The sequence below is a fragment of the Muscardinus avellanarius genome (genome assembly GCF_963383645.1).
Source record: "Muscardinus avellanarius genome assembly, chromosome: 15".
NCBI lineage: Eukaryota > Metazoa > Chordata > Mammalia > Rodentia > Gliridae > Muscardinus > Muscardinus avellanarius.
The window spans coordinates 70,716-88,971 of NC_137801.1; the positions used below are offsets into that span (position 1 = coordinate 70,716).

General features: G+C 48.0%; 1 protein-coding gene across 1 annotated transcript in view; it reads right to left on the reverse strand.

The window, feature by feature from the left end:
* Positions 1–934: 934 nt before the first annotated feature.
* The window catches only part of FAM110C (family with sequence similarity 110 member C), a gene marked incomplete at both ends in the record, with an annotated part of 48,640 nt that continues 31,318 nt past the window's right edge, over positions 935–18,256 (reverse strand). Inside the window, 2 exons of the mRNA XM_080712062.1 lie at positions 935–1,850; positions 1,974–2,116. Coding sequence (XP_080568188.1) covers positions 935–1,850; positions 1,974–2,116 — 1,059 coding nt within the window. The remainder of the gene's footprint in view (positions 1,851–1,973; positions 2,117–18,256) is intronic.

The window sequence follows — 18,256 nt, forward strand, 5'->3', positions numbered from 1 at the left end:
GTGTTTAAAACCTTAGTTCTCAAAAAGAACCCTGAAGCTGGGCATGGTGGCACATGCTTGTAATCCCAGTGCTTAGGAGGCTGAGACAGGAGGGTTGCACAGGTTTGAAGCCAGCCTCAGCACCTTATTGAGGCTCTCAGCAGCTTGGTGAGACCCCATTTCCAAATAAAATATAGCAATAGGTCTGGAGATAGAAGGCCCCTGGGTTCCATCCCCAGTAAACCCCCCCCCCCAGAACCCTGAAAAGATGCCTTCACTTCTCCCAGATGCCCTAATTCAGGGAACTGAAGTCAACACACCTGAGTACCTACTCAGAAGACCTTGAGGTCAGTCCTGTACTAGTTGTCCTGAGGAAAAGTTTACCTTCCTTTTCTGCCATCATCAGAGACAAACAACAGAATCATAGCAATTCAGAATGGATACACAACTTAATAAAATCGTAGCAGCTGAAGATGATACAAAGTAGTCCAACTCTTTCCCCACCATCCTTCAAAAACTGAAGCCCTCAAAAACAACTTAAGTAAAATTTAGCCCAATAAAAATCTGTTTTTTGCTAAACCAATGCCAAATAGCTGTGAAGATCCCTTGGGGAGTAATCACCACTGTAAAGGCCTGCAGGAAGGTGCAGGGGAGGTGAGGGAGCAGCACCTACCTGGGGCAACAGGTGCATGCAGACCTCACCTGGGTCCACACCAAAGGTGCCCCACTGCTCACAGGCAGGAGGGCTCTGAGGACTGAAAAGAACCACCTGGTCTGCGGGCACCTGTCTCGGGCCCTTGGGCTCTGACTGCTGTGATGACTGCATCTCTGTTTCTTAGGTCCTTCCAAATGTAGGGACTAGCCCCACAGGCGTAGATGCACTCACCAAGCCCACACACAGCCCTCCCCTGGCCTTCCCGCACACACCTGGGTCCTGGTCTCCTCAGGTGGACGGTCAGGCTGGCCCCTGCGGCTCCTGGCTGGGCGTCTCCTTAGCCTTCTTGCAGGCGAACAGCCATTTGATGATGCGGGCGTTCTTCTCGACGACAGAGGTGGTGCTGGGCACCTGCTCCATGATCTCCTCCTGCAGCCCGTCGTCTTCCCAGCTGCTGTGTCGGGAGAAGCCGCAGTCCGAGGTGGCCACGCTGACGCTGCGGACCTTGAGGGCGACGCGGTCAGACCCGGCTGAGAAGTTCTCCCTCCCCAGCGCCTCCACCACCTCCGGATCCAGGCCGCAGTGCTGGAAGAAGGTGTCGACCTCGGCCCTGGCCACAGAGCGGGAGGAGCTGAGGTCGGACTGCGAGCGCCGGAGCCCCCCACGGCTCGCCGCCCGCGGCTCCCGGCCCGCGCCCTGGGCCTGGGCTCCGGCGGGCGTCGTCGGGGGTCCGGCGCGGGCCGGGGTCCCCGCCGCCTCCACGCCGCGGGGCGCCTCGAGGGGCTCTGGCGCCGGGTCCCGGCTCGGGCCCGGGAGGCGCTTCTTCCCCAGCGCCGCCTTGGGGCCGTCGGCGCCGGGCGCGCGCGCGAACTCGCACTTCTGCCGGTAGATGACCAGGGAGTCGGGCCGCAGCGGCCTGCGCGCGATGGCCCTGCGCGCCACGGGCGGGCCCGGGGCCTCGGCGACCGGGCCGGGGCCGGGGCCGGGGTCGGGGTCGGGGCCGGCCGCGGGCCCCCGCAGGTACTTGGCGCGGTCGGCCGCCAGCCGCTCCACCGCGCTCCTCCGCGCCGCCTGCGCGCCCCGCACCGCCTCGGCGCCCCGCGGGGGCTGCGGCTCGGGGGTCGGCGCCTCGGGGCCCGGCAGGGCGCGCATCCTCCGGGCGCGGCCGCGGCGGCTCCGAAGTCCACCGGGCGGGGAGCGCGCCGGGTCCGGGGTGCTGAGGGCAGGTGCGGCGGCCCGCAGGTCCCAGAGTCACCCGGCGGCTCCGCCCGCCCCGCGCCCCGGGGCGCCCCCCCCTGCCCGCGGGCCCGCCCCCCGCGAGGCCCCGCCCCCTCCGCACCTGCCCCCGCCCCCCTGCGGAGCCCGCCTCTGGCGGCGGCCAACCCCAGACCCGAGGGAGGGACCGAGCCCGCCCTGCGCCAGGTACCTGCTGCTTCCTTCCCGCTCCTGGGGCCCTGAGGTCACTGCGGGGCGCTGCCATTTCTAGGGAGGGGAGGGGAGGACAGGCTCCCCGGCGAAGGTGTCTCCTGGGCCTTCAAATTCCTCAAGTGATTTCAGTGTGTTTGGAAGCTTTTGACTGTTTAATTTCCCCAGTCTATGCCCGAACACATATTATCAGAAAGGAATAGAATAGAGAATACTGAAGGGTCAAAGAATCCAAGAGCCCGGCGGGGCCTGGCTGGGGTCCAGAGTCACTGACTCGTGCGGGCATGCTCAGTGGCTTTGGGAGAGTTGGACCAAATGCCCAGAATCGCTGCAGTTTACTGTAACTGAAGTTAAGAGGAAACTGCGGGTTTACCAGGCAGGGGATCGGGGAGGAATGCTGAAAGTGTAAGAACGTATTTCCAAAATTCCACTCTTTCCAAAAGTTGGACAAAAGACTAAAAATATCTGCCAGACAAGTGAAATGTGCATGTGATCTTCTAGTGGAGGCGGTTCCGGGAGTGCTCTGACCTTTACAAACTGCAGTTGAATGCTCTGTCTCAGGAAAACGGCACCAACACAGGACACAGCTATCTCCCAAGAGGGGGGGCGGCAGCAGGGTGTGTTCAGGGCCCACGGGGAGGGGAAAGATAGAAACAGACCCCTGGGAGACAGAGTAAGAGGTGCCACTGCTTTGAAGAACTGTTTCCTACAGGTGGATGACCCGCGGCCCAGAGTTTAGCCTGCTCTGCTCACCAGGCCTGGCGTCTGAGTCAGAGGAAACCCTCTTTAATCGCTGGGGCACGGTGACTGCCTCCAGGGCAGCAGCAGTTCTGAGAGAACCCTAAGTCCACAGACTCTGGAATTTGAGCCTGAGCCCACTATTGGCTGGCCATACACCTCTGGACAGGTAGCTGGCCTCTCAGGGTCTTTGCTTTGCCATCTGCAAAACACCCTGGTTTCACAACTTGGAACATTCCTGCTTCGTGCTGAGTGCCAAGTAGGCATGACAGGAAAGACCTGTGCTTCCTCTTGGCTCTGCCTCCTCCAGAGGCTGAAATACTGGGCCTCCAAGAGCCACCCATTGCTCATCTGCAAATTAGAGCCCACTAGGTCCACCTGCTAGAGTTGTTCAGTTAATGAGATTGCTTGTAAAAGAGCTTTACATTGCATCTGGCACAGATCAAATTTCCAACAAATGTTTATTGATTTGAATGGTTTTATTGTTTTGATGACAACTCATTTTACCACCATTTGAATAAGGTTAAGTGAATTCACACTTGAAAATTGGACACATTAAAATAGTCAAACTTATAGGTGTAAGGTGTGAGTTACCCCCGGCCCCACAGGGGGCAGGGCCGGAAGCTAGGAGGTGGAGCTCTGCGATTCCGGGAGGGAACCAGGCCTCCCGGGTCCAGAAGAAGAGAGTGCAGAGTTCAGAGAGGAGCCCGAGAGGGAGGGACGCACGCTCTCCCCCGCCACCAGCCCCCACCACCACGCGGGGGCTGGAGGCCGATCTCCCACGAATAAAGATATCCGTAAGACCGATTATAGATCTCGGCGTGTCTCTATGCGACTGGGGGACACACACGCTCATTCAATCATTCAATAGGAAGTTGTATTTAAGACATGGTTATTAGACAAAATTATAGCCAGAATTTTCCATCTTCTCTCTCTCTCTCTCTCTCTCTCTCTCTCTCATTTTTGTGGTACTGGGGATGGAACCCAGGGACATTCTACCTCCAAGCTGTACCCCCAGCCCTATTTTTTTTGTGGTACTGGGGTTCCTGGGAGCCCTTCTACCTCTGGACTACACTACCAGACCTATTTTTATATTTTTTAAATTTGGAAACAGGGTCTCTTAAGCCAGCATGGCTGGCTTCAAACCTGCGCGATCCTCCTGTCTCTGCCTCCCAAGCACGGGGATTACAAGCGTGGGCTACCACGCCCGGTTAACATGATTTTAGGTCTTCCATGAAGAATTTTTTTTTTTTTTTTTTTTTTTGGTGCTACTGGGGATGGAACCCTTCTACCTCTGGACTACACTCCCAGACCTATTATATTTTTATATTTTCATTTGGTAACAGGGTCTCTTAAGCCAGAGTTGCTGGCTTCAAACCTGCGTGATCCTCCTGTCTCCGCCTCCCAAGCGAGGGGATTACAAGCATGCTCCACCATGCCTGGCATACCCCCAGCCCCTATTTTTTTATTTATTTTGAAACAGGGTCTCACTGAGTGGCAAAGGGCCTCACTAAATAGCTGAGGCTGTCCATGAACTGCAATCCTCCTGTCTCAGCCTCCCAGGTGCTGGGATTAATAGCCTATGGCACCATGCTGGGCTAATTTTCTATCTCTTAAACAGATTATTTACTGAAAAAAAGGGGGGGTACTGGAGTTGTTCTTGTTGCTCAACTGGGTGGATTATCTTTGAACTTATTTCCTTTCTGCTATCCACCTCAAAGACTTGATCAGAGCAGGAAAAATAACGTGTAAGGATTAAATGATCCAGTAACTATACTCTCGGGATTTTATCCTAAAGGGCTAACAAGAGATGTGTGCACAGTAGGAGACCATCAGAATATCTACTGCAGACAGTCTTGAAGTCAGCCTGCATGTGGCAACAGTAGGAAAGCTGGGTAAGGTATGACACACCATGAGTGGAGAAACTGTTTACAATCATACTTCCAGAGCACACTTCACAGTGGGGTATGAGCGTGATACATGTGTGTCTTGTCAGCCCTCTCACTGCTGTGACCTATAAGCCTGACCACACAACTTAGAGGAAGAAATATTTACTTGCTCACATTTTTGGAGATTTCAGAGGTTCAGTTCTGGATTTGTGGAGTTCAGAGCATGGTGGCAGGAGACAGAAGGAGAGAGCACAGCTCTGCTCACTTCACAGAGACCAGGAGCAAGAGAGAGAGCAGGGGAGGAGGGACCATATATCATCCCAAGGCCATACCCCTGTGTACCCCTTCTTCAACCAAGCCCCACCTCCAGTATGGCTTCCTATTCTCTATGAGGTCTTTGGAGATATTATAAATCCAAACCATTATAATGCCAATGTGTGTGTGTGTGTGTGTGTGTGTGTGTGTGTGTGTGTGTGTGTGTGTTACTGGGGATGGAACCGAGGGGCTTTTCTACCTCCAGACTATATTCCTAGACCTATTTTATACTTTATTTGGAAACTGGGTCTCACTAAGTTGCTGAGAGCCTCACTAAGTAGTTGAGGCTGGTTTCAAACCTGTGCAATCCTCCTGTCTCAGCCTCCCAAGCACTGGGATTAGAAGGGTGCACCACCACGCCCGGCTTACAGTGTGAATTTAAAGCAAAGCAAAAATGTGACCCTGAACAGGGGCTAGTTCTGCTATTTTTGTGCCAACCCACCCTTGAAAGAACTAACTGGTGTCCCAGAAAGGCTACCTTAATTCCATCTAAAGTTTCTCCTCTTACAGGTCCTACTACCCCCAGCATGCCACACTCCAATACATGTACCCTAGAAGATAAACAAATCGTATCCAAATCATAGCATCTACCAACTGAAATATATTGGACTGTGACAGTAAATTATGATTATATAATGAATACATTAGAACAGCTAATATGAATGAACATCAGGGACAAAGGCTTTGCTTGGAGACAGTTACAAAGTCTGGGGAATAGCAAGTTGTCTACGGCAACATATAAAATGAAAACATCATCCATAAATAGACTTAAAAATTAATTGGTTCCATATCAAGTAGTGCCTTAGATGCCATAATTAGGAATGTGCATGTGATTTGATATCAAAATGGTGAGCAACTGTATGATATTAATAAGCTAAGAGAAAGTTTAATCAACACTATTACATAGAATGGTTTGAAGTGGGAGGAATCGAAAGACAGAAAGTTGGTTAGAGAACACTGTCATGTTTATGTGTGTAGTGGGTGCTACATGTGATGGTTTTGTATCATATTACCTGGGCTATGGTGTTCAGAGATGTGGTCAAACATTACTCTGGAAGCTTTGGTGAAAGAGTTTCAGGATGCTATTTACCTTTAGACTGGTGGACTTTGAGTGAAGCATATTGCCCTCCATAATATAGTTGGGCCTCACCTAGTCATTTGAAGGCCTGGTAGATCAAAGAATGACCTCCCCTGAGCAAGAGGAAATTATGTAGGACATAAACTTCATACTTGAACCACAGCATTACTCTTCTTGGGTACCCTGTGGACTTCAGACTTTCTAGTTTTCATAACTGCAGAGTCAATTCCTTGAGATGAGTCTCTTTTTTACAGACATGCACATGTCCTATTAGATGTGCTTGTCTGGAATATCCTGACCAACATGGTAGGATGAGAATGGAAGGCTGGCTAGAAAAGATGCTACAGTGGCTAAATGTGCAGAGAGAGAGAGAGGCTGGTGACCACCTGGAGAGATAGGAGTGGGGACATTGTAGGCTTTGCCTAAATAACTGGAAAACTGGAATTTTCCAAATTAAAAGTCAGTGTAAATGGTAGGTATTTAGGAAGAAGAGAAGTAGCTCAGTTTGAGACCTCTTTGATTCAGGCTTTGGCAATGCATTTGAGTTAGTCAGGAGTAGTTATGGCTGTGAAGCGTGGCAGATCCTTCCAGGCAGGTGGCACAGCCTGGGGCAAGCTGAGGAGGATCAACATTTGAGACCAGGGCAGTAGGTCAGTGGGTCAGCCATGAGCAAAGGAGGGCTTAAAGTGGGGGAGAGGTTCCCTAACCAGACCTATGCTGCCTGATGTGTGTGTGTTGGAAAATGGGGCCACAGAGCAGCCAGGGAGGATCAGGGAGTCAGCATGGCATCCAGGAGGTGATCTGCCAGGACAGCCACGGCAGAGGGGTGGCCACGAGAAGGTCCTATCTAAAGGCTATGCTTCAGGCAATACCACAGTGTGGCTTTAAAGGACGGATAGGTATAGAAGCTGTTCATGCTGAGTTAATCAGAAGTAGATGGTAAAGAACTGAAAATGAATAAAGGTAGAATCATTTTCCTAGGGCTTGTTGGTGGAAACTACAGTACTAACCTAAAAAGGTGGTTAAGAGAGAAGGAGCCATTGTTGGTGGGAGGTACACATGTTGCCAACAGAAGGAAAGAGTGGTATGGAGTAGTGTGCATGAGGAAGAGGCAATATCTGCTGGGGAAGCACCTCTGGCTGGAAGAGCTGAGGCCAGACACTGATGGGGACCATTCATTCCAAAGGGAAAATGATACAATATAAGTTCTATTTCATCTTTGAACAAAAGGAAACCAAACTTAACCTGTTCCCTGTCCCATCATACACTGTCTGGGGTAGTTGCCACAGACTCCAGAGGAAGAAACTCCAAGCAAGGTATTTTGAAGGAGAAAAGGATACAGAATTTAATTTCTGTTAAGATGACTAATACCTGGAACTTCAGAAAGAATTAACTAAGAATTAAACTGCATTTTCAGGCTATGGGTAAACTGGTTGTTTGCTAAATGCATTCATTTTTTCTTATACAATTATTAGTATCTGTGTTAATTCAGCTAATTTTTTAAAACTAACCCATTAAAATGCATCACCAACATTCTGATTTTAAAACACTTTCTTGTTTTAGTTTCACTTCATAATTGAAAGTTTAATAACAATATTTATATTTTTGTTTATAAGTTTGACATCTATTTTCATATTCAGGTAATGGAAAATCCCCAAATCTAATCTAAAAGCTAAATTAAGCATTTAACTTTCAAAATCACTAAATTTTATTCCTGATTACTAATTTTTGCCTTCTTTCATGCAATCTGAAGAGTTTGGAAAATGACATTGCTACTTAATTGTTTTGTTTTGCTTGTGTTAATGCAAAACAATGACACTACTTAGCTAATGAAGAATAAATTTAGGATTTATTAGAGTAAATTGAATAAACATTAAAATAATTTTCTCAGCTTAAGAACCAAAATACAAGCCAGGTGTGGCAGTGCACGCTTGTAATCCCTGTGTTTGGGAGGTGGAGACAGGAGGATAGTGTATGATTGCGTGAGTTCCACAGTCGCGCGAGATCGGCCATGCAGGCGGCATAAGTCTTTATTAGATCAGCCCATTAGTCCCAGGCAGCTCCCTCCCCCACCCCCGTGTCACGGGTGCGGGGTGGGGGTGGGAGGGGCGTGGAAGAGAGCCTTCCACGGATGTAGAAATCTCTCCGTCCCACAGGCTTCTGTGTCTCGAGCTCGCCATGTTCCCCTTTTTATCAAAGGGGAGTGGCTTTCCGTGGGAACATCCTGGGTCTCGCAGGATAGGCGGGTCAGCCCCACCCCTGTCCAATATGGGGAGGGTCCAGAACCTAACAGATAGCACAGGTTCAAAGCCAGCCTCGGTGGCTTAAGAGACCCTGTTTCCAAATAAAAACATAAAAATAGTTCTGGTAGTGTAGCTCGAAGGTAGAAGGGTTTCCAGGAACCCCAGTACCACCAAGAAAAAAAAAAAAAGAACCAAAATACAAATTGTCTTCTCTATCAAAAGCCACTTTTATTTTCAGTAGAATCACTGCACAAAAGTACTTGCTATTGTACTAGTATTGGGAAGAGGCTTCAAAATGTATTGATGTACCAGTATTGGGAAAGATTTTCAATTTTCAAAATATATCTTTGGTAGTAAAAAAAAAAAAATCCAGGAGCTTCAAGGAAAGGGCTGCAAATTTCCAGGCCCCCAAGGGTAATTAGCGAGAGAATAGAAGGAGCCCTAAAGCAGAGGGCCTTTCTAAGAGAAGTGAACTTCCTCAAGGATGTGAGGGAATCCCAGACTCAGATAAGCAACTTAACACATTTTGGAGTGTAACAAAAGGTGTGGGGGTCTGTGCTGGAGAGTTCATCTACATGTCAAAAGACCGGCCCCAGAAATCTAGTCCTGTCAGAAGACTGGTTATAAAATATTCTGTATCCAGGAATTGTCAGTGACTTTGCTTCGGGCCATCCTCTTATACTATTTCAGGATAGTATAGGGCTGTTCTGTCTTCTGCATTTCTGTCTTTGTAATAATAAACTCATTTAAATTTTCAGCAAGAATTTGGACTAGTGTTATATTTATCTTAGTTCAGGACAAGGACGTGTGGCTATGGGAACAATTTCCAGGAGCCAAGCAGAGGTCCCCGGGAACAGTTCCCCGCCCAAACCCTAACATTACTGTCTTTACTTTCTGGGCGGGCCATGCTGACTATACAATTCAGAAGTGTAACTATGACCAGGGGTTGCAGATCTTTGTTTGCCTGGGACGATCCTGAAATGACTATTCATACTGCCCTTTTACACGCAAAGGCGGCTTGGATTGGACAGTCACCTCCGTGGCTCCCTTCCTTGTACTGCCAGTTCTAACCAACCATGTGATTTTGTGTAGGTTAATTACCTTGCATGGGCCTAATTTCTTATTTTTAAAATAAGCTTGCCCTGTGAGACCCCTCAAATCTGAGTGGCTGCTGTGATGACTTGTGGAAAAGTACCAGCAGGTCTGAAAGGTGACACTTCTTATAGCTCTCTAGTTCTCAGGAAAAACAACTTCTATGAGATCCACAGAAAGACTTGCTTAAAACAAAACAGAGGCCCCAAGGCCGCTCTCTGATCAGCCCCATGTGACTCATCTTTCTGTACAGGCTTGTCTAGAATGCAGGGTACACCCAACAGTCAGCTCCATCCTGTGTAGGTCTTTCAGATAAATAGACACAAGCTGGAAAAAGAGGTAGACAGCAGGGAAGGACAGGATGGAGTAAAGCAACAAGGCCCATCAGCACAACTGGTGAAGGGTAGCCATAGATCTGTCCATAGCCATGTTGATAGCAGAGCAGGCGGGAGGTGCCGCCATTGGGAAGGCTGGAAGCTGCCGCTGGGGTCAGCTGGTTGAGAACTCCTCTGGTAGAAAGGGACTCCTAACCAGGTTTCCAGTATGTTTGTGATCCTCAAAAGGAATAGAGGGTATGTTAACTGTTTTCAATATTTTGAGTTTCCAGGTGGAGACTATTTTAATCTGCAGAACGTAATAGCTCCCTTAGGTCCTCCACAGCACCAGATCTGTGTTTTGAGCTGGCTCTGTGATTACACAGGGGCAGTAGCAGAACATGAAATGGCCAGACACCTGCAGGCTCCAACACAGGACCCTTGCCCTTGTTCTCTCGCCCTCTGGCAAGACACTTCTAACTGGAGACTTCATGAAGGGATAAAAGGCGGAGTACACCCAGCATGGACAGTGATGTGGAGCTTGGTGCTCCAGGTGTGATGACACATGTCAGACAGCACTTCTCCTCCTGCTGCATCTGCACCCTCCCTCAGGACTGGGGCACTGCTGGGTTTTAGACACTGTTCCTAGCAGAGACAAAAATCCCTGTAGGTTGTTCCATGGAGCCGGCCCTGCACAGACTGCTGCTTGCCTTGTGACCAGGTTGGCAAAGTTCCTATTAAGTTGTTCTGTTTCTGATTGACATTACATATTAGAATTTCAAAGATCTGAAAACTTCTACATTAAGGAAATCTGTTCAGTTTTGTTTGCTCCATAACCTCCCAAACTTACTGGAGAGCAAGTCATACCTGTTCTGTGTGTGGACAGCAGGCGGGTCACAGACCCTCATTCAGGAGAACAGCATCAGTCTGCACAAATGTCTTGTAGTGTTCACAGAAGGGGAATAGGGACAGAGTGCTCTTTAAATTCCTACTGTACATCAAGGCTGCATCTCCTGTATATCACCTCCTCACTCAGTGCTACAAAGAGAAGCGTTACTGCAGATCATATTAACTGTTGAAGGAACCACAGTCTTTTCTCTGTCTTGCTATGAAATCTCTGTTTTAACTAAGCCTATTTCCTCTTTATTATTTTTACAAACTTATAGAAAACCCAATAGATATTCTCTTCACAAAAATCTATTACACCAATAAGAAGATTTGCCTTGTAATAACTTCCTTAGGGCTTTTTTTTTTTTTCTAATTTATCATTTTGAAACCCTTTAGTCACCTTTGTTTGAACTGACTAGTTTCAGTTTTCTTTCTTATAATTATTGTAGGGCAACTCCAAAGTTCATCATAAAACAAGAAACAAAGGGAAAGAGACTTCTGGACACAGATGCTGCCAAGTCTACACCCTGTGGAAGTCAGGACTGGAGTCCTGCCTTGTGGAAGACCTTGGAGGGGAGATCGGCACCCCTTCCTAGATGGCTCCTGGGCTGCCAGGGATTCCACAGAGCTCCATGGGTTGCAGCGTTGTCTCAAAGCTCTGGATAGATATGCAAGCCAAATTCCCTGTCCAATAGACTCTTGAGGTTCTGTGGGAAGCCAGCAGAATGATGGTGGCATGGCTGTTCTTTCTCAACAAGAACTCTGTATAGCCGTCCAGCAAGTCAAATTGGGTGGCCAACTGCAGGCACATGTTAATGGTCTCTCTGCACAGGTTTCAAGGCATTGTGTCCTGTTAATATTCAGTAAATATAATCTTACATAAGCAATTGGCAGTTCACACACTGTGTGGACATGTTCTGACGAGGCAGGTGTTGAGAGTCTGCAAGTTTGTCCAAGGCTGTATCAGTGCACAGGGGAACCCTGGGGTGGAGCTATCCCGGTCCTGCGGGATAGGTACTGACTTTGCCCTTCAGGTCCCTCTTTTGAGTTCTGGGGTGTCCTAGGTGCCAGGAGGAGCTTGTGTTCAATAACCACCCTGTTTTTTTTTTTTTTTTTTTAAGAAGGCAGGTGAGATTACAAATGTGCAGCCCTCTCTGTCAGTCACTGATTTCTAGAAGAACCAGGGCTTTTGCACTAGGCAGATTGTCCACAGGCATGGAGCAGTCTTCATTCTGTTCCTTGGCCTTTCAACATTTGCTCAGAAGGTGAATCTCCTTCCCCACTTGGAGACTCATGTGATCTGTCCCTGAACTGCATGGTGGCCAGTAGGAGGCTGGTGGATTTGGAGCCTGGCAGGAGCCCAGGAAGCACATGCGAGAGAGCCAGCTGCCCAGCCAGGGCCTCACAGAGAGTTCAGGGACAGCTGGACCCATACCAGGGAGCCAGCTAGCAGGGCTGCAGGCTCCCGCCAATCTGAGGCTGGCCATGGATGCCTGAGGAAGCCCATTACAGTGGAACTGGAGAACAGAGCCAAGCCTAGGTTGCAGTTGTGTAAAGCCACTGGGGTTTGAGGTGTGTGTTTCATAGCTTTGTGGACAACAGATAGCTGATAGGTGTACTGGAGAGCATCCAGCCACAGGGAATCCAAAGAGAGCAGAGGATAAGTATCCTGAGGTGATTCATCAGAGATGGTTTTACCCATCAGCTCCTGAGTCCTGCACATTGTCCTGAGGTATGTCCTTCTGGAGGAAAGCATGCTGCACTGGAGGGTGAGATGTGCTTCTGAGTACTCTCTGTTGTAGGCGCCAGGAAGACTGCTGACCACTATCTCACAATATCACTGCCATCTGTGTCCTAATAAACCGAGGCTTTGTTTCCATGCAACTGCATATAAGAACCATTTGTCAGACTTATTTTGTTAATCGTGTATCAGGAAGAACAGCAGCCTCCCCTCATCCCCATGATGCCTGCATCCCAGTCCCTAGGACTTGTCACTTTATGTTGCAGATGTGATCCATTCGGGGATCTGTAAAGAGAGAGCTTACTCTGGATCGCTGGAGACCACAGGTCACTCACTGCTGGGGTCCTCAAAAGAAGGAGGTGGTTAAAACCAGCCAGAGGAGGCTGAAGAGACGGAGAGAAGCCAGGCTGCTAGTCTGAGATGGAGGGAGACACCGTGAGCACAGCAACTCTTGCTCAGGAGCCAAAGCTTCTTCCCCACACCAAGGCCCACATGGCTCTGAGTGGCTCTGTGGCCCGGAGGGAGCTGGCTGACCTGGAATCAGCAGGGGCCCAGGAAGCCCGTGTGTGTCCCTACAATCCCTCTCTTCTCGGCAGCCTCTTTCCTCAAGAGAGAGCTCAGGGCAGTGTGTGCCTCCCTTTTTGTTATAATGCATAATATGACCTACACTTGCCTCGCCTCTCTCTCTCCTCCCCCTTCAAAGATAAAGACACTTACCAGCGGTGACTCCAATACTCCTTCCCTTCATTAGCCCCGCTTTCTGCCTTCTTATCCCTCTCCTGTATCCTAGACCCTCAACCCCTGGAGTTGAGATGCTGACCTGTGAGCAGAGCTCCCACTTCTCCCATCTCTGGCTAACAGAGGACACTTCTTTTATTCCCCAGCATCTGTCTCTTGGACATCTGTTTTTATGTGGGATGAGCTTGTAGACCTAGGTTTGGTGACATCAAAATGCAAAGCTGCTGTGGGAGTGTGATGGCCCAATGACTGGGCAGTGGCAGAACAAGGGCCAGAGTTTGATTCCCTTCACTGATCTTGAATTTGAAAATTTGATAGGTCAATATGAAGGGTGGAAGGTGATAGCATTGTTTAACATCCCAACCCTGTATTTGACTAGTTACAGAAGCCTCACCTTACAGTTTCAGAACAAAGGGAGGCTGGTGCCCTGGTGCTCAAAGGGTGGTGCAGCTCTGAATGCCAAGACGGTGTGGCTCAGGCCCAGGACAGCTGCCTCCAGCAGAACAGTGAGTGTTCTGGAGGTGAAGCCATGGGGCGGGGGCAAAGCAGGTGAGCACATGAAATAGGAGGACCCTCATTTACCTTCACTGCCTAGTTGTGCTAGTGTGGTGTGGTAGCTTCCCAGAGACCAAAATGAGACCTAGAGATGGTATGCGAGATAAAGGTTTATGTGAAATGCTTATAGGGGAGATCCAGTGGAGATGGACTAGTTAGGAACTTTGCCAAGAAGTCTAGATGAAGAGCTGGACAGCTGTTCCTCTGCTCCATGCAGTAATTCTGGTACTTTACCAGAAAATAGTATCTCTTACCCTTTTGATGCTTTGTCCAGGTGTGGCCTCCTGAATGAGCACTTCTCTCTCCACGGTGCTCTTATCCACACCATAGGGAGGAGGGTTTTATAAGTTACAGAAAAAGGATCAGCTTAGCTTGCTTTGTATCATTGTATGACCAGCATCCCCAATAACTTGGCATTCATGCAAGAAATCAGCTTTCCACAAATCACACAAACATGGCCTAATTCCCACCATGCATGACAGAAAGCCAATTTCCTTCAGGATAATATGCATCCATACATTATGACTTATACTTGCTCTCCTTGTTCCCTTGGAATTTGGGAACAGAAAGGAGCAGAGATAGGGTGTGTTACTGTCCGTCTTTAACAAGGACACAGGCCAGGCATGGTGGCACACGCTTATAATCTCAGTTCTTGGGAGGCTGAGACAGGAGGATTGTGGGTTTGTGGCCAGCCTCAGCTACTTATTGAGACCCTCTGCAACTTAGTAAGACCCCGTTTCCAAATAAAGAATAAAAAATAGGACTGAGGGGTATGTCTCAGAGCTAGAATGCCCCTGGGTTCTATCCCCAGTACCGTCAAACAAACAAACAAACAAACAAACAATAAACAAACAAGGACACGGGCAAGCTTCTCCTGGAAGCCAGACAGCCATCCTGAGTGCTCGTATATAATAAAAATGTACTATCTTTTCCTCCCTCTCTCTCTGTCTATACATATTATGTGTTATAACAAAACAGGGGGCCACACACTGTCCTGAGCTCTCTCATGATGGGCTGCAGAGAAGGGAGGTATTGCAGGGACACTCATGGGCTTTCTGGCCCTGCTGATTCCAGGTCGGCCAGCTTCCTACTGGGCACAGAGCAATTCACCACAGAGCAATTCAGAGCCACACGAGCTTTGGGGTGGGGAAGGGGCTTTACCCCCTAATCAAGAGATGCTTTAGGGCCATAGGGCAAAGGGCAAAGGACAAAAGAACAGTGAAAAGTGATCATTGTTCCACGCATGTGGACAGTCTGACCAGTACAAAAGCCCTGGTTCTTCCAAAAATCAAAGTGGCTGGCAGAGGGGGTCCATCATTGCACCTTTTCTTTAAAACCTGAAGAGTTCTAACAACTGGTCAATGCAGGGCTCTCGATCCATTTAACCTTGTTAAGGGGCTGTGAAGAGTTTGTGCCCTCCAGCATTGGTCTTAGCAACTGTACCATGCTGTCCTTCTGCATAAAGCTCAATGACGGAGCCAATTAAGAGATGGGAGAAAGTAATGGATTCTTGAGGGCCTGAGAGTGTTTGTGTGGGTGCCACTGTAACAACAAAGGGTGAGCTGTCTTTGAGTTCATGAAAGAGAGAGCTTGGGGATGAGTGACATGTACACAAGGGTGTGCCAACCCACGTTTCTCTCCAGACTCACATACTCTCCAGTCCCTGCTGCTCCGGGGGTTAGGTGGGTCTGAGTCTCACAGTACTCTTGCCCTTCTGGTTCCATGGAGCAGGGGAAGAGCAGAGACACAGACCCAGAGCTGGAGGGATGGGAAAAGCTGGAGCTGGTCAGATACACTGCTGGGCCCTAGGAATGAGAGAAGTACAGGTCCTCAGGTGCTATGCATGTGCCAGACAGCACTGGAGAAGCCAAGGACCCATTTAAACAGTGGTTGTAATTTCTTCAAACTCTGAAAAATCTCTTGGGTGCATTTTTTCGGACATCAAATAGAGAACAAGCAGTTATTAAAGCAAAGGAGCTGTCACAAGTTCAAATCAACCTCTTTAAACTTGGATATTCCACTCCTGAGAATACAATGTGAATGGTTATAAGGCGCGCGCGTGTGTGTGTGTGGGGGGGGGTACTGGGGATGGAATCCAGGGTCATTCTACCACCGAGCTACACCCCCAGTCCTTTTTTATTCTTTATTTTGAAACAGGGTCTCCCTGAGTTGTAAAGGGCCTCACAAGGTGGCTGAGGCTGTCCTCGAGCCACGATCCTCCTGTTTCATCCTCCCAAATGCTGGAATTATAAGCGTGTGCTGCCATGCCTGGCAGGCTTTTTTTTTTTTTTTTTTTTTTTAATACTGAGGATTGAATCCAAGGATTTCAGCCCTTTTCATGGTTTATTTAGAATATTTTAGTTCATCAAGTTGCTGAGTGTGTCTTTAAACCTGTTATTCTCCTGTCTCAACCTCCCAAGTACTGGGATTATAGGCATGTGTGAGGCCCTCAGCAATTTAGTGTAAATAAAATGTTTCAAAGCAAACAAAATAAATAAATAAAAATAAATAAATAAATAAATAAATAAATAAATAAATAAAATAGGGTTAGGGGTGCAGCTTGGAGGTAGAATGCCCCTGGGTTTGATTTTGGTCTCCCCCATGCATGCATGCATACACACACACACACACACACACACACACACACACACACACACGGTTTCTTGTCAGAACTGGTGGTATATGCCTGTAATCCCAGTTCTTGGGAGGCTGAGATAAGGAGGATCACAGGTTAAAAACAGCTTCAGCAAGCTAGTGAGACTCTGTTTCAAGGCAAAAAGGACTGAGAGTATAGCTCAGAGCCAGGTTGCCCTTAAGTTCAAACCCCAGTACCACACACATTACAAAAAATAATAATGTTAATCGATTAAAAATGGTTTCTTGACTGAAAGAGTACATATAAGGAATTTATTTCCTGGAAAACTTATCCAAGAATCACTGTGAAGCCTGGCCAGCCAATGAGCTTTCACAGCCCTGCTGTTGGGGTAGGTGGAGGTCAGTGTACCTATTGCAGCCAATTTCTTCAGAGAAAGTCTGCAAGCCCACAGGGCTGATACTTGGGGCCAGTGCCAGAGCTATGGAAGATAGTCCCCTGCCCACTGGGAGATAAAAGCAAAACCCAGTGCCCAGCAATGTGGTTCTACATGTACTTTGTGAAAGTGCAAATCACTGCTTCATCTCTGATGGAAGGAAGCTACACAAAAGCTGGAAAATGCCATACTGTTCTAAGGGTATGAAGAACAGATCAGTGGTGATTCAAGGAGAATGTGAACCTTACAGGATCTGCTGAAATTCTATCATCTTAGCATGACTTTAAACATGTATGTGAGCAGGTGGTCCAAGGTTCTTCTCTATCTCTTCCTGCTTCCTCCAAACTTAGTTTAGATGGTACAGATCATTGGACCATCTGAACACATTGATATTGAGCTAATCAGAAGGAAGGTAAATAATCAGAAGGAAGGTAAACAATCCAGCCATGACTACACATATGGAAAAACCCTATTTAAAGAAGGACCCAAGGCCAGCTAAATGCAAGCAAGGCAAGCAATTGCCACAACTCCAGGACCAATTCACTCCATTGGCCCCAGTCATCCAAAGGGGTATGCCTGCAGCTACAGCTGATTGCCCAACACCAAGGCTTTTGCCCCCGAGCAGAGACACAAGCCCCTCCAGCCTTCCCTTTAGAGTAGGAGCTCCAGATACCTGTGAGTTGCTACCTGGAGCTGGCCTGACAAGGACAACTAGGCCACAAGCAACAGCCTCAACCTCCTACTTTGCAGATTGGACTCTTGATTTGGACTTTGAACTCCTAGCGAGTGAGCTGTGCGAATATGAACTTAAAATTTGTGTGTAATTAATGAAATATGCATTTGACCAAAGTCCTCCAGACATAGACTGGAACTTGAACATTGTGTGATGATTACCCCTTTGGCTTTATGATCAATAAAGCTGACATTGTGGAAAGAAACAACATGTGTGTGTTCCTTGCCTTAAGATACAGAGCAACAAAGAGTAAGGCTTGAATAAAATATTAGACTCTGGATCCTTACTCTGGCCATTATTAGGTTTGTTTAAACGAAACTTTTAACTTCTCAGAATTTCAGTTCACCATGTTTAAAACAAATAGTTAACTCTTGCATACCTACTTCACAAAGGCATGTGAAAGTATACTGTAAAACACAATGCTCTGTGAATACAAAGCATTATTAATCACATTGTAGAAAGGCATTTTGAGTACTGATTAACTAAAGTTGAGTTATAGCTTCAAGTAAGAAAAAGTGCTCAGAAGAGCCAGATGGCCCTGGCATACCCCATAATCCCAGTACTCGGTGGGACAGGAAGATCACAGGTTCAAGGCCATTGTGTATTAACTTAGGGAGATCCTGTTTAAAAATAAAAAATAAAAAGGGATAGGGTATAGCTCAGAAGTAATACATTCTTGGACACACACACACACACACACACACACACACACACACACACACACACACGAGTAAGATCTTACCATAGGCTGCAGGGTGTTAATGTCCACGGAGGGAGCCAGGGAAGTTGGAACAGAGTATTGAGGCTGGTGGTTAGGTTCAGGAGTAGAATCGGCTATAGGGAG